A 12760-nucleotide genomic window follows, 5' to 3' on the forward strand; every position below is an offset into this window, starting at 1 on the left:
TTAACTACCAGTTGAGTCTTGCAATAAATGTCATGAACTTCTTTAAAAAAAAAAAACAAATATATTCTCAAAGTTAAGTTGTGCGAATAATAAAAGATATGAATAAGTTAAATAACTTAAAATTGCACAAGAACTTTAAAAGCTTTAAGAGTTAAGTTAGGAGTTAAAATTCCATAAATGAAATGATATATTATATTCTTCCTGTTGCTGACTGCTTTGTAAAACAACTCATTCTATTTTCTTTTTGAGTATTTTAAAATATAAAGAATTGTATTAAATACTTATTGAACGTAATGAAAAAGAAACAAACGAAAAGTAAACGCAAACTTTTCCATTTGGGCACAATTTTAAATTGAACAAATACTAACACTTCTCTAAAACAATATACCCCCTTTGAAGCAATCAATAACCAAAACATGTTGCAGTTCTCAATGTTATACGGCTGTGTCATTTATTTTTAGGCCACAGTTGGTGGCATCTCGGGCTTCTTCCAGATGTAGCTGGCCCAGGGGATGCACTCCTTGAGCAGGTGCATGTAGGCCAGTCCCTTGGGGCAGTCCACTTCGGTGGCTGGAGTTCCCAGGGTCTCGCACAGCCAGTACTTGGCGGCATCGAAATGGTGCGTGAAGGTCTGTCCAATTTCCGACTCATCCTTGCAGGCAGAGCGACCAGCATCGGCGTTCACGCTCACCACCAGGAAAGCGGCCAAAAAGCACAGAGCAACGACTTTTGAGGGGTTACGGGATAAGTGATGAAACAATAAGTAATCGATAGGAAAATAGCATTAAAATTCAACCTCACACCCACCAGACTTCATATTTTGTAGCTGTGAAAGTTTCTCGATAGAAGGAACCAACTGAGACCTCCACGTCTCGGGGATGGAACTTTTATACTTTTTGCAATGGGGGAACAGTGCCGAAAAAAACGAAGTGACAACAAGAATAATAAAAGTATTGACATTTTGACATACGCGAGCATCCGTTGATTATTATCAAGGGAGCATAGCAAAAAACTCAACAAAAATAGTATTTTTATCAAGATGGAGGAGATTCTGTCAAATAATACAGACTCCAGGGATGGTGGAAGGAAAGATAGCAAATATATTGAACCATTATTTAATGCATCATCGGGTGGTAGAAAAGAGCAAAATGCATTTCTAATGGATTCTTCTTGTACCATCCTTAAGTAGCATAATGATGAATCTATTTCTATTTAATTATGAATTTTATTGATTTCTTGATGTATATATCATAAAAAATCTCCTGTTTGTATATTTACACATTTTCTTTGTAATAACGTATTTATCTGCTTAATGTCTGTGAAATTTGATTCATTAATTTTTAGAATAATTGAAAATTGGCAAGTCCTCGATGAATACAAACAAACCATAATTCGTTAAGTCAACAGTCATTCAACATAATAACCATGACTATTTATTGACACTTTGTCAAGTGTAAGCCCAGCTGGCATGGCAAATCCATAATCGGATATTTCCATAATTCATAAAACAAATGCTGAAATCTGAATCCGTTTAAATTGTGAAACATTAAAGTCTATCGGCCCATTCATTAATTAATTGCAGACTATCTTTCCGATGGATATTTTTGTTTGTATTGTTTCATTTTTTGTTTTGTCATTTTGCAAAAGTATTTTGCATTTATGTTAACTGTTTGTTTCTTTGTTGCTTTGTTTGCCTGTGGTATCGCAGCCTCGGGCACCCCAGGCGCCAGTCCAATCCACTTGACCAATATAAATAGCAAAAGGCAGCAAAAATAAAATATGGCAAAAAACCTCACGAAATGTGCCGTCGTCTGAAGACCCAAAAAACTAAAAACCGTTTAGCAGCCGGAGTGGGTCGAAGATAAAAACCCTGAAAATCGCTTACAAAATGCTTTAAAGTGTAATTACTGTTTCCGCATTGAGCCCAGCTAAGTTGGAGATAGGAGGAGGAGGTGGCCAATCATCAGACGCAACTCCCCAGCGGGTGACTATTTTTTCTTTTAATTTGGCCAGGAGACAAGATGACGCTGCCGTATCGCATGTGTTAAGCTGACTGATTATTTCAGGTTGGCCAAGATATGATGGTGGCAACGCAGTGCAGCGGCTAATTATCGATTAAGCCGACACGCTCGGTCTCTGGGCCAAATCCAATTAATGCGGCCAAGTGAAATGCGGCTCGTTATGATTGCCATTGCTTAAACATTCAGGGCGACATCCGCAGGCGGGGAGGAGGCATGGGGAACTAGCTAGCTAAAAATAAATTGAAACTCATTTAGACTAAGTGATTTTGCTTGTGCAGCATGGGTCGAGGCAACAAGTGCCGAGTGCAGAGTGCGATAACGGGAATTCGGCAACACTATAAATATGCCAATTGGCGGCCTTCAATTGCAACACTTTCATCATGTACAAGGGTGAGCAACATCCTCTTCCATCCTCTTAAGAAATTTTCAATTCTATTCTATTTCTTCCCATTCCCATTTAGGCACCCTCATCTGCTGTCTGCTTTTGGGCCTGTTCCTGGCTTTCAGCTCCGCTTATAACGGCCAGGACATCTACGCCGAACCCAACTGCGCCATTGTCGAGGATCACGGCCGCAAGTTCCGCGACATCTCTGACCCCACCCACTACTGGATCTGCCCCGAAGGTCAAGAGAAGGCCGAATACATCCAGTGCCCGGACAACTACGCCTTCATGGAGAAGGAGCAGAACTGCGTCGTCTGGGAGGAGTGGAAGTGGGTTGAGCCCTACACCAAATAAACAGCCAAACTTGAGTTGAGAAGTGCAGAAAGTCTAAGCCGTTTATGTTTCTTTTCTGCCGCCAACTTTTTTGATTGGATTCGATTGGATTTACGGCACAGTGGTTGGGTCATTGGTGGTGCAAATAAATTAATTATGTGTCCTAACTTTGGACATCACAGTCAAACGGCTTTATGGTTAACTCAGCAATTCAATAAGAAAACTTGCCAAAAAGATGGATTCTTTCTTAGTTCCCTAAACTGAGTATTTTCTACCTTTACAAAACTGTTGATTTTCAAAACCTATCATAATAGTTCAAGTTGTTACAATCAACTTGTGATTATGTTGTTTTTCTGATTTCTCTTATTTGTTGTTAAATAATTCAAGTATTTGTATAACAGTTCTTGGGCAATGATTAGAAAACTGAAATTATAAGCCAAACCACTGATTGCATACCTTACACACCACACAAATCTTAAAAAAATTCCATGACGGCCTAACAATCTAAAACTCCAAGTCACCATATCTTATAGAGACTATTATATAACAGCGCAATTGCCGGGCGTGCTTGTCCGGTTTTCACTGTAATGATGCTGCCTTGGACCTGAACTTGAGCCTCCACCTGAGTCTGAGCTCCAGCCCAAAGGCCCAAATGCCCAATGAAGCAGAACTTTTAATTAACCAAGTCGAAGATACACACACTCACACACATCTGCTGACGATTCCCAGGGGCGCTGTGGGCCATCATGATGTCACGGAGTAGAGGAATGAGAAGGGAGGGCCATCATGAACTTTACGGCCCGGAATATGAGATAGGTCTGATAAACGATAATTAGGCAGTGCGTGTCTGTTGCGCTTGTAATGTTATCTAACACCTTCGATTGGCAATCAAAGCTGTTGCCGCTGTGCTGCTACCACAATCAATCAACTTGTATTGTGTCCGCTCGCCGAGTCTGCGATCAGCAGTCATTCAAAGTTCGAAAAGAGGAAAAAATAGAGCCAAAGTCGCACTCCAGTACTAGTGCTCCAATTTGAAGCTTAACAAAATATCTATCAAAATTGGAGCTCACAAATATATGAGTTTTTTTGGTGGCTGGGTAAAAGTCATAAATATCAAAGCGTGGCGAAGAGAAACACAAGCGCTCGCATTAAAAGTGAAAAGTACTTCAATAAATTTAGTTAGAAATCATTGCCGCAATGCAAACACGCAGTTTTTATAGTCGATGGATGGTCTCAAGTGTTGTGTGTGGTTCGTGGGCTCGTTGTGGATGCCCCACGGCAGTTGAAGTGCCCGTCGATGATGGCATCACATAATGAATTCAAAGGTGCTGGTGGTGCCTCGGCACTCACCTTACCCAAAAAAAAAATATCTCAGGCCAGCCATTGAAGAAAGTCAGCGCGGCCTTGACAAGGCGAAGAAGCTCCATTATCTGCATACAGATAAGACTCAATTCCCATTCCCATTCCCAGTTCCATCCCCAATGGCCATGACAAAGGTAATGGTAATGGCAATGCCAATGGTAATGGCGATGCCAACTAGATACTCACACTCCTATTGGGGCATGAAAACAAAGCAGTGTCATTAGTTGCTTCATTTGCCAATACAATATAGTAATGTGGGCTTTATGTTTATCAGATGTCGCCTCATTTCTGGGTTAAGATGAGCTGCAAGCCGCAGCTTTTGGCGCTCCAATCTCGAGTGCTGTGTCGCACTTGGCCAGCAATTACATCGAAAAACGACATCAATAATTATTCCCATTATGTATTTACCAGTATCTTCATGCATCTATGCAGAGTTGTGCAAATAAGACGAGCACTTATCAAGAAAACGAAGCTGCGACATTGAACCAATTTTCACGTCTTTGTTTTCAGCTAATAAATAAATACACATTAATGACTAAATCATTTAATGATAGACATATTAAAGATCATTGCTATTATGTATGAATCTATAGGGGTTGGGTTAAGTGCACACTAGATATTGGATATTTATCTAAACTTCACTAAAAAAAAATTAAATGTTATTTTTGAAAAGCATAAAAACTGTTCTGCTTAAAAGAAACAGTTGCCCGTATATTATATTCTTATTTTTATAAAAGTTTTAATGTTTATGTTAAAAACTATTTGATATAAATATCAAAATTTCTTTTTCAAGTGTAAAGTCAGATTTTTATTTATTTTTCTGCCCTCTATAAACCCCACCAAAAAATGGAATATATGAATATTTAATTATGTTTGAAAACCAATTAATATTCCACAAAAAAGTGGTAAGTTTCCATGGGCAAAGTTTAAAGTGTCCCTCAGTTTTATGGAAGCATTTTAATTTGCATTAAGGATTAACTTTTTTGACCTTGACTAATTGGGTATGCGAAACGCAGTTCTGAGTTTTCAGTTTCCTCGTCATTTAGCCACAGACTGTAACAGTCTTTAGTAATTATCTATCGCAATTCATCTCAATCCCACTGACGAACCAAAAACCGCAGACTTTAGCCACTTTGATTGATGGCTCCACTGATTTGACTGATAAGAAAGCATATGTATGTACGCTCTTTGTATAGCAGACAGTATGGCCATATATCTAATACATGGGCTGTCAGGCCAGGTGAGTGACAAATTGACATGTCGCAAAAATGATGAATTTACCAGTGGCGGGTGGACAGAAGAAAATCCACTGACAGATACACAGATAGATATATGTATGTCTGGAAAAACTGAAGAAGTAGAATCCAAATGACCTTTCATCAAGCTGACAAATAAATTCAAAGCGACATGACTGCTTAGAGCCGCCCTCAAGCGATCTAAAAAATGGTATTTGAGTGCTCTGGGCTCAAATTTAGCATAGGTCAAAGTTCGCAACTGAAACGGGATTTCGGTTCAAGTCCATTGCTGACGTCATTGAGCCATCGAGCCATCCAACATGGCATCCACATACCCACATCAGGAACAATAATCCCGGAGCTGTAAGCGAAACTGTAACCGAGTCTGAAGTCAGGTGGCGTGAGGAATATCAACACCATCTCGGCCACATCTCACCTGTCAGCCTGGCTCACCTGTATATTTCCTTGGCTGGATGGGTGGTGGCAATTCAGGCAATCCCCTTCGTGATATGCTCATTAATATTTCACAGTCTGGCCCTCTTTTTTTTTGCCATACGCAATTTATATGCATTAAAACTTTATTCTTGTTTCAAACGACGACCGACGAAATGTCACTGTTCATCCGTAATGATTGCCAAGGATCCAAGTGATTGAGGTCTGTCATCTGCAGACTGTTAATTGAATTGAGGGCTTATACAACCAGACAAAGCCTGAAAATGTTCAATATTTCAACAGGGAGCATCAATGTTCTTTGCTGGTCTCAAAAATAATTAGAACATTGTTTGCCATTCCATTTCCAATTGAGTGCACTTCGAAAATTTTCCATAATAATGGGTTATGTTAAGGTAATTATTTTTAAACAAAAAATCTTAAATATAATTAGCAAAGTTGCTAATATGCTTTTTATTAAGTTTTTAAAATATGTTTATACGACTATCAAAATAAACAAGCAGTTCAATTTCTTTTTGTTCTCAGACAATTTATGTTCATTTCTTATAAGCCGAATGTCATCAAAACAAATTTGAAGTTCTTTGTGGTGTTGAATAATTCTCAACCTCTAAACGATATTTAAAACAAAATAAATAATATACATATTTTTTGACCAGTGTTATCCACAATCCATCCACCCATTTTGTAGTCAGTTATGCCAAATCATCGGCAAATTGTAAAAAGTTTTTTTTTATAGTTTCGAAATATGAGGATGAGAGGAAAGGAAAACAAAAACTGCACTTATCGCAGCACAAAGCTTTCACCACAGTTGCTACCCCTCAATTCCAGCCAAGCTAACAGCTGATGAACAGCTGGAAGCCATATGTGTCTTGGTGGGAGAGCTGGAAACATTCAGATGGAAGGCAGAGCGTGTTCATTCTGCCAGGAACCGAAGGAATCTACGCGGGTAACGGCTCCGCCTACCGCTTCCAGTCGACTCCTAGTTCGTGTGGATGTGTGTGTGCGTGGGAGAGGATATGACATTTGTATGGGTGACAAGGCCACACCCACGCGGCCATGTTTGAATGAAATAACAGTAAAAGCAAACTGAAATGCCAAAATGGCAAAGACAATCGGGAAATGGATGAAAAGGGAAGCTCAAATACATTTTGCTGGAACGAAATGACAGGTGAAACATGGTTTACAAAATGGAAAATGGAAACTGAAACACAGTAATATGAATTTAGGTTACAGGCCAGAGGGAAAGAGACAGTCAAACAGAAAGGAAAAGAGACAGAGTGGGGTGGTTTAAATTAACTGCAAGTGTGGTTTTCGTTGTTGTTTCGCGCTTAGCAAGTTAGTTAAGGTCATCGAAATGTCAAAAGTTGCATTCTCCGATTTTCGAGGGGCAGGGATAATAACACGCACACCAAGGCGTATCAAATTGCACGCGACATTTGCAATTAATTTTGGTGGAATGTCCTTCCAAAAACCACACGAATATTTTTCGGACATTTATCTATTATTCCCTTGCGGTTTTTTGTTTTATTTTTGGCTGCCTCCATCCCTTTTGCACCCATTCAAAAGTTGCTTTGATGTCGGCCATTGTTAGTTCTTCTTCTTTTTCGTCGTTGGCTCACTTACACACTTCAACACTTTCGGCAGCCATTTTGATGGTTGCTGTTCCTTTGAAATTCCACCACTCGTGACACTCCACACACACATACACTGTACACACACATATATGCTGAGAAGGAAATTCCTTAGCACTCTTTTGTGGGTTCTGCATTTCCTCTTTCTCCTTCCTTGACACTTGCCATCTGCCCTCTCTCCCCTGCTCATTCTAACATCCTCCATCTCCCTCTCACTGCGCAAAGCAGCGTCTTAATTTTAATTTTATTGATATTATTCAGTTTGCGCAGATTCCATTAGATTTTATTGCCCACCACATTTTATGCATTCTCTGTAGATTTCCCCTAATCTGTTTGCCAATTCCAACATTAGTTCGCCACTTTACTACAGACTTGCTTTTGCTAAATAGCTATAAAAGTATATGAAACTATAAAAATTCAGTTATTTTACAAATTTGTGGGTAATATAGGCAAAAAACTCATTTTAGTAAGGTAAAAATAATAAACATTAGAATAAAATTAAATGTGAATTTTCATTTTATAGTTGTTTCAGAATTCTAAAAAGCTGAATCCAATTTACATTTTAAAAATCGTTTATATTTATGTATACTTGTCAATCTTAATCATCTCATCCTTAATGGAAGTTCATTTATTAGGGTCTTTTAAGTTAAGGTTTTAAAATTTAAATATTTATAAAGCAAACTTTCTTTGGGTTTGTTTAACGTTAATTACTAATTAGTTCGGTTTTGGGACAGTTAAGTTGCCAAAGTTCAACTTGATCTGCAAAGTTGGTCAGGTCCAGTTAAGTTAACTGGTAATTTAATACTGATTTATGGTATGGGCAATCCACCCACACAGCGCGCGCTGATAAAATTGCGGCCTTAACTCTTAACTCTTTACCTTGTTGCAACTCCCACTCCTTAACCACCAGAACATCCACGCTAACGAGGCATCAGCTCGTGTTACCCTTCTCGTTCCAGAATATCTCTTCCGTCCTTCGTCCTTGCTCATCAGACTGACAAGACTGTCAGCCGACTTTTCGACTCCGGCACAAAGAGCGCAATCAATTGCAACTATAAGTACTCGCAATTAGTGTTGCCGAGGCTTATGCAATCAATGTAAACGGACCGGATTGAAAATGTATATATTTTCAGGGGCTTACGCTCGTTTGGCTTTATGAATTGCCAATGAAATGCTGCAGTTCATTTTTGGGTCTGCTAGCAATCGCAACGATAATATTATTTGGTGAAATGGAGAGCAGTAGTTAAGCATATGTGAATGTAGATGCACATTAAAATTTACAGAGAAATCATAGCCGGTCTGAATCATTTAGTGATTCTTTAATTTAATTTGTATTTATACTTTTAAAAGTATTTTTGTTAATTAACTTGACAGATTACCTTTAAGGGTCCATTTGCTATTTATTGACGAAAATATTAATAAACTGACATGTCTGTAACCATTAATCTTAGGTATCTTCTCAATTAATCAATGTTCTGTTAAATGGGAGTGAGTTATCCTCTGGGAAATTACTTGCTGTCAATTAGATTCATTGGAATAAATTTAACTTTGTTACTTTACTTTTTCTCACATAAATTGAGTACACATATATATATAGCTTGTGCTAAAAACTAACTTGAAAGTGTGACTGAAAAATTTCATGTCTGTTGTATTGACTTTTTATGTTGCTGCACCTTCAGCCCGGTTAAATCCTGTTGTCATGAGCAATTTTTGAGTACGTATCATACCTTGTTTACCTTTAGCCGCCACTTGCTGTGTGTCGTCTCAGCTCTAAAATGAACTTTGGCGCAGCAGGATTCCCCCTTCAGTCCCAGTGGATGCGGACGTGGCTGTGACTGTGACTGCCGTCAAATGTTGCGCCCTGGGGAAGCTTGTGGCGCCTGCAAGGGACCAAAATCCAGACACTGCCACTGACAGGCGCAGCAAGAACCCAGCAACTGCCAGGTATCCTGCTGTCTATCTGGCTGTCAATATCGCACAGAAATGGATCGGCGGCACTATGAAGCCATCAAGTTGGATGGCTGGAAATATATTTTAAGGGAAATATAATTTAAACCTCCTGTGATGGGTGGACAGAATGGCAAAAGGGGTTTTGCCATTGGCAGGACATGCCAAACACTGATAGTTTGCCCCTGTCAAATGAATGTGAGATGTGGATGTGATGCGCTCGGAGCAATCCAATTAGGGCAGAGCAGGATTTAAACCATTTAACGTTAGTTCTTGTTACCAACAAACTGCTTCACCGTCTCACGTGAAGATATTCAAAAATACCCACACGTATTTTTACGGCATAAAAATCGATAGAATGTAACGAGAATGGAAGAGGGTGGGTATTTAAGGTGGCGGGTGGTTTGGGTTGGCCTGGGTTTGTGCTGGGTTCACCTTGGCCAAAACCAAACCCAAAGGCGCAGCGTGATATTTTACAAGTGTTGTTTTTGTTTTTATTTCTGCTGGTTTTGGTGTAGTGGTGGTGGTGGTTGAAGAGTGGTTGCGGTGTCTGTTTTACGGCTCGCTTACATCCAAGCAGATGCCAGACTAACCCGTCATCTAATTGCCAAAAGGCGTAGAACCAACATCATACCCCCGGAATTACTGGACTCGTGCTGGCATGACTGAATCCCTAATTGAAAATAAACATTAAGGTACGCAATTAAATATGCTGCAGTCTGGCTTGTTTGCCGGGTTCGTTATCCCGCTTTGAAGTTCATTTTATACTCATTTTTATTTTATTTATCCTAGAGCCTCAGGACATAGAATATCCTGAGTGCCACGGCAACTTGGGAAACTTTCCGCTGACTTTCAGTCACCTTCCAGTGTCGAATTTCAATTGTTTGCAGCACTTTTGCTGTCTGAGAATTAATTAATCGCTTAGCCGGCTCCATTTCGCAAAATGACAAATGATGGCACATCTCTTGGGTCAAACAATTAGCTGTAAATTAAAATTGTATTAAGCTTAACTGCTGCGCAAATCGACGATGGATATAAACTCGCTCTTCTTTAAGTAAGCTCTGTAGTAGCTTTTGATAAGTTGAAATTTTTAAGAATGTCTTAACTTTAATTTATGTAGTGTCTTTTACATAATTTATGTTGCAGCCCTGAAGAAACATTAATTACATCTTGAATGTCACACACGTCTCCAGAGATTGCAAATAAGGTTGCTTTTGAATAACAAGTTTCCAGTGGCACATCTGAATAAATTTCATTTGTAATGTTACATTTATGAATTCCACTAACGTTTGAGTTTTATGAGTTTATGTATCTAACAAAATTATCATTCCCAAAGTCAACCTTTGCCAGTATAAATGAATTATTTCCATAGTACGGGATATATCATTAAGATTATGGTGATATAACGTTGTTCTTCGAAGGACAGTCTGATAAGGAGTCCAATTATCAAACATTTACTTCGTACTACTTTTAAGATATAAATAGAACTACTATATAATGTCCTTTATGTCACGTTAAATATTCCTTCTTGTTTTCAAGTTTAACCAGTTGATGATTCTTTGAGGTAACTAAAAATTTTCCATCATGAAGTATTACTCTATTGCTGTTTATTTTATTTCGGTTTTACTGTATTTTAATATAGCAGCTTTATTTTCCCAATTCTCACCGCTGTTTTGTTTGTGCCTATTTTTTGTTTGGTCTATTGTGGGCGCCTGACGAGGCTCGTTTTCTTTTTCTTGGGGTCCGCTTGCCTTGCGTGCCCCGTAGACATTTTTCTCTGTTTTGGCCGCATGGTGCGTACCAGGTAACCTTGTTTCCAACCACTTTTAGATGGGCCACAGTACGTTGGCCCGACTCGACTTGGCCATTCGGCGGACGGTTGTGCCATATAATTTGGCCCCCACACATAGTGTTGTTATATTTAAGCCGCGAAACAAACATCCGCAGCGGGCACACCCACCCGCCCAAGAATAACCACACCCACAACCTCCGGCAAACGACACGCACACACATACTCGTACATACACGGGCGAAAATGAGGCACACCTTGATTTACATTTGAGAAGACGCCTCCTGCTGTTCCTCCACCTCCTCCTGCTGCTTGGTCCTTGGACTCATATCGATCGTAGCATTAAAAGTTTCTCACTCTACTTTGTAAATAAACCGAATAAAAGAAGCTGCAAAAATAGTTTCTGCACATCAAAAATTTGAACTCGTAATTGCTTTTACGTGGCTGGATTTTGAAGGTTTTTCCGACTGCTGATTGGGGACTTGGCCAAAGCAAACATTAAATGCAAAGCGAAACTTTGTATATAGGATAGAAGAAAAAAATAATACAAAAACTAATGGGCGAGTCATGCCATTCATGAACTCAAGCCCGATAATCAATCAATAAAACAGCTCTAACCTTGACATGACTTTCAGTTCAGCTGCCTATTCTCATTTGCGTTGTTAAAAGTAAATGGAAATGCAATCAACTAACTAGCGGAATATCGTTCGCCCTCATCTCGATCCAGTGGGTCAGTTGACGGCGTTTTTCCTGTAAATTAAAAGGGAAAAATCGCCGCAAGGTAAAACTTCTGCCCTAATCACCCAGACTAGCAAGGCGGTGAATAAATTTTCAACTTTTTTCTCTCCGCCCAGAACTTTTTGCATAAGAAATGTAATGCCAGTGACAAGAAAAAAAAGAGTTGAGACAAAAGGTAAAAATGTAGCTGAAAACTTTGCCATTGAATTTCTTATGCCATCGGTTTGGTTAGCTCGGTTTTATGGTCTTAACATAATTTTGTGGCCTTTTGGGCCCAAAGTTAAGACTTGATAAATTGCAAAAAGTGCTTGTCGAGTGATAAATGACAAAGAAATTGGCAAATTGTGTGACAGTTGGGTCAAAAAATCCACACAAAAGCTCAGGTTCAGGGGTGTCAGAGATAGTACTGAGTGTTAGACTCTGCATTGCAGTCCTCGAGCCTTCACACCAGATATTAATCAGTGTCCTTTCGGCTTGCTTGAGTCCTATTGTCTGGTCCACTTGAAAAGAAATGTCTGTTTATTGTTCAGGCAATTGCTGAAATTAACAAAGAAATTGCCCGATTACTGTCCGGGGAGTTACGTTGTTTGTTGTAAAATAATTACAAGTGCTGTACAAAAATCACTCTGGTTGTTGTAAAATAATTACATTTTCTATGACTGTGTGTGTGTGTGTTTTTATGGCAGTAGTGGCATGGGGCAAGAAAGAAAACTCAGCAAATAAATCCTCGAAGCAAAGTTGCCTTACATAAGCCCCGAAATGTGCGCTATAAGAAATGGCAAACGCAAAAAACACGCAATGACAAAATGAGGGAAAAATAAAACAAAACCGACAGGTGAGAGTGGCCGAAGGAAATTGATTTTCTTCGCACA

The 12760-nt window shown here is 39.2% G+C and overlaps 2 protein-coding genes across 2 annotated transcripts; one reads left to right on the forward strand and one right to left on the reverse strand.

Moving 5' to 3' along the window:
- Positions 1-419: 419 nt before the first annotated feature.
- Positions 420-847, reverse strand: LOC108117092. The gene is made up of 2 exons (XM_017229290.2): positions 808-847; positions 420-726 (listed from the first exon to the last, which is right to left on the reverse strand). The coding sequence occupies exons 1-2, from the start codon at positions 815-817 to the stop codon at positions 458-460; spliced, it is 279 nt and encodes a 92-aa protein (XP_017084779.1). The 5' UTR covers positions 818-847; the 3' UTR covers positions 420-457.
- Positions 848-2399: 1552 nt separating this feature from the next.
- LOC108117083 lies at positions 2400-2794 on the forward strand. Its single transcript, XM_017229256.2, has 2 exons — positions 2400-2411; positions 2483-2794. The coding sequence occupies exons 1-2, from the start codon at positions 2402-2404 to the stop codon at positions 2755-2757; spliced, it is 285 nt and encodes a 94-aa protein (XP_017084745.2). The 5' UTR covers positions 2400-2401; the 3' UTR covers positions 2758-2794.
- The last annotated feature ends 9966 nt before the right edge of the window (positions 2795-12760 follow it).

Source organism: Drosophila eugracilis, unplaced genomic scaffold, assembly GCF_018153835.1.
Source record: "Drosophila eugracilis isolate 14026-0451.02 unplaced genomic scaffold, ASM1815383v1 contig_440, whole genome shotgun sequence".
Taxonomy (NCBI): domain Eukaryota; kingdom Metazoa; phylum Arthropoda; class Insecta; order Diptera; family Drosophilidae; genus Drosophila; species Drosophila eugracilis.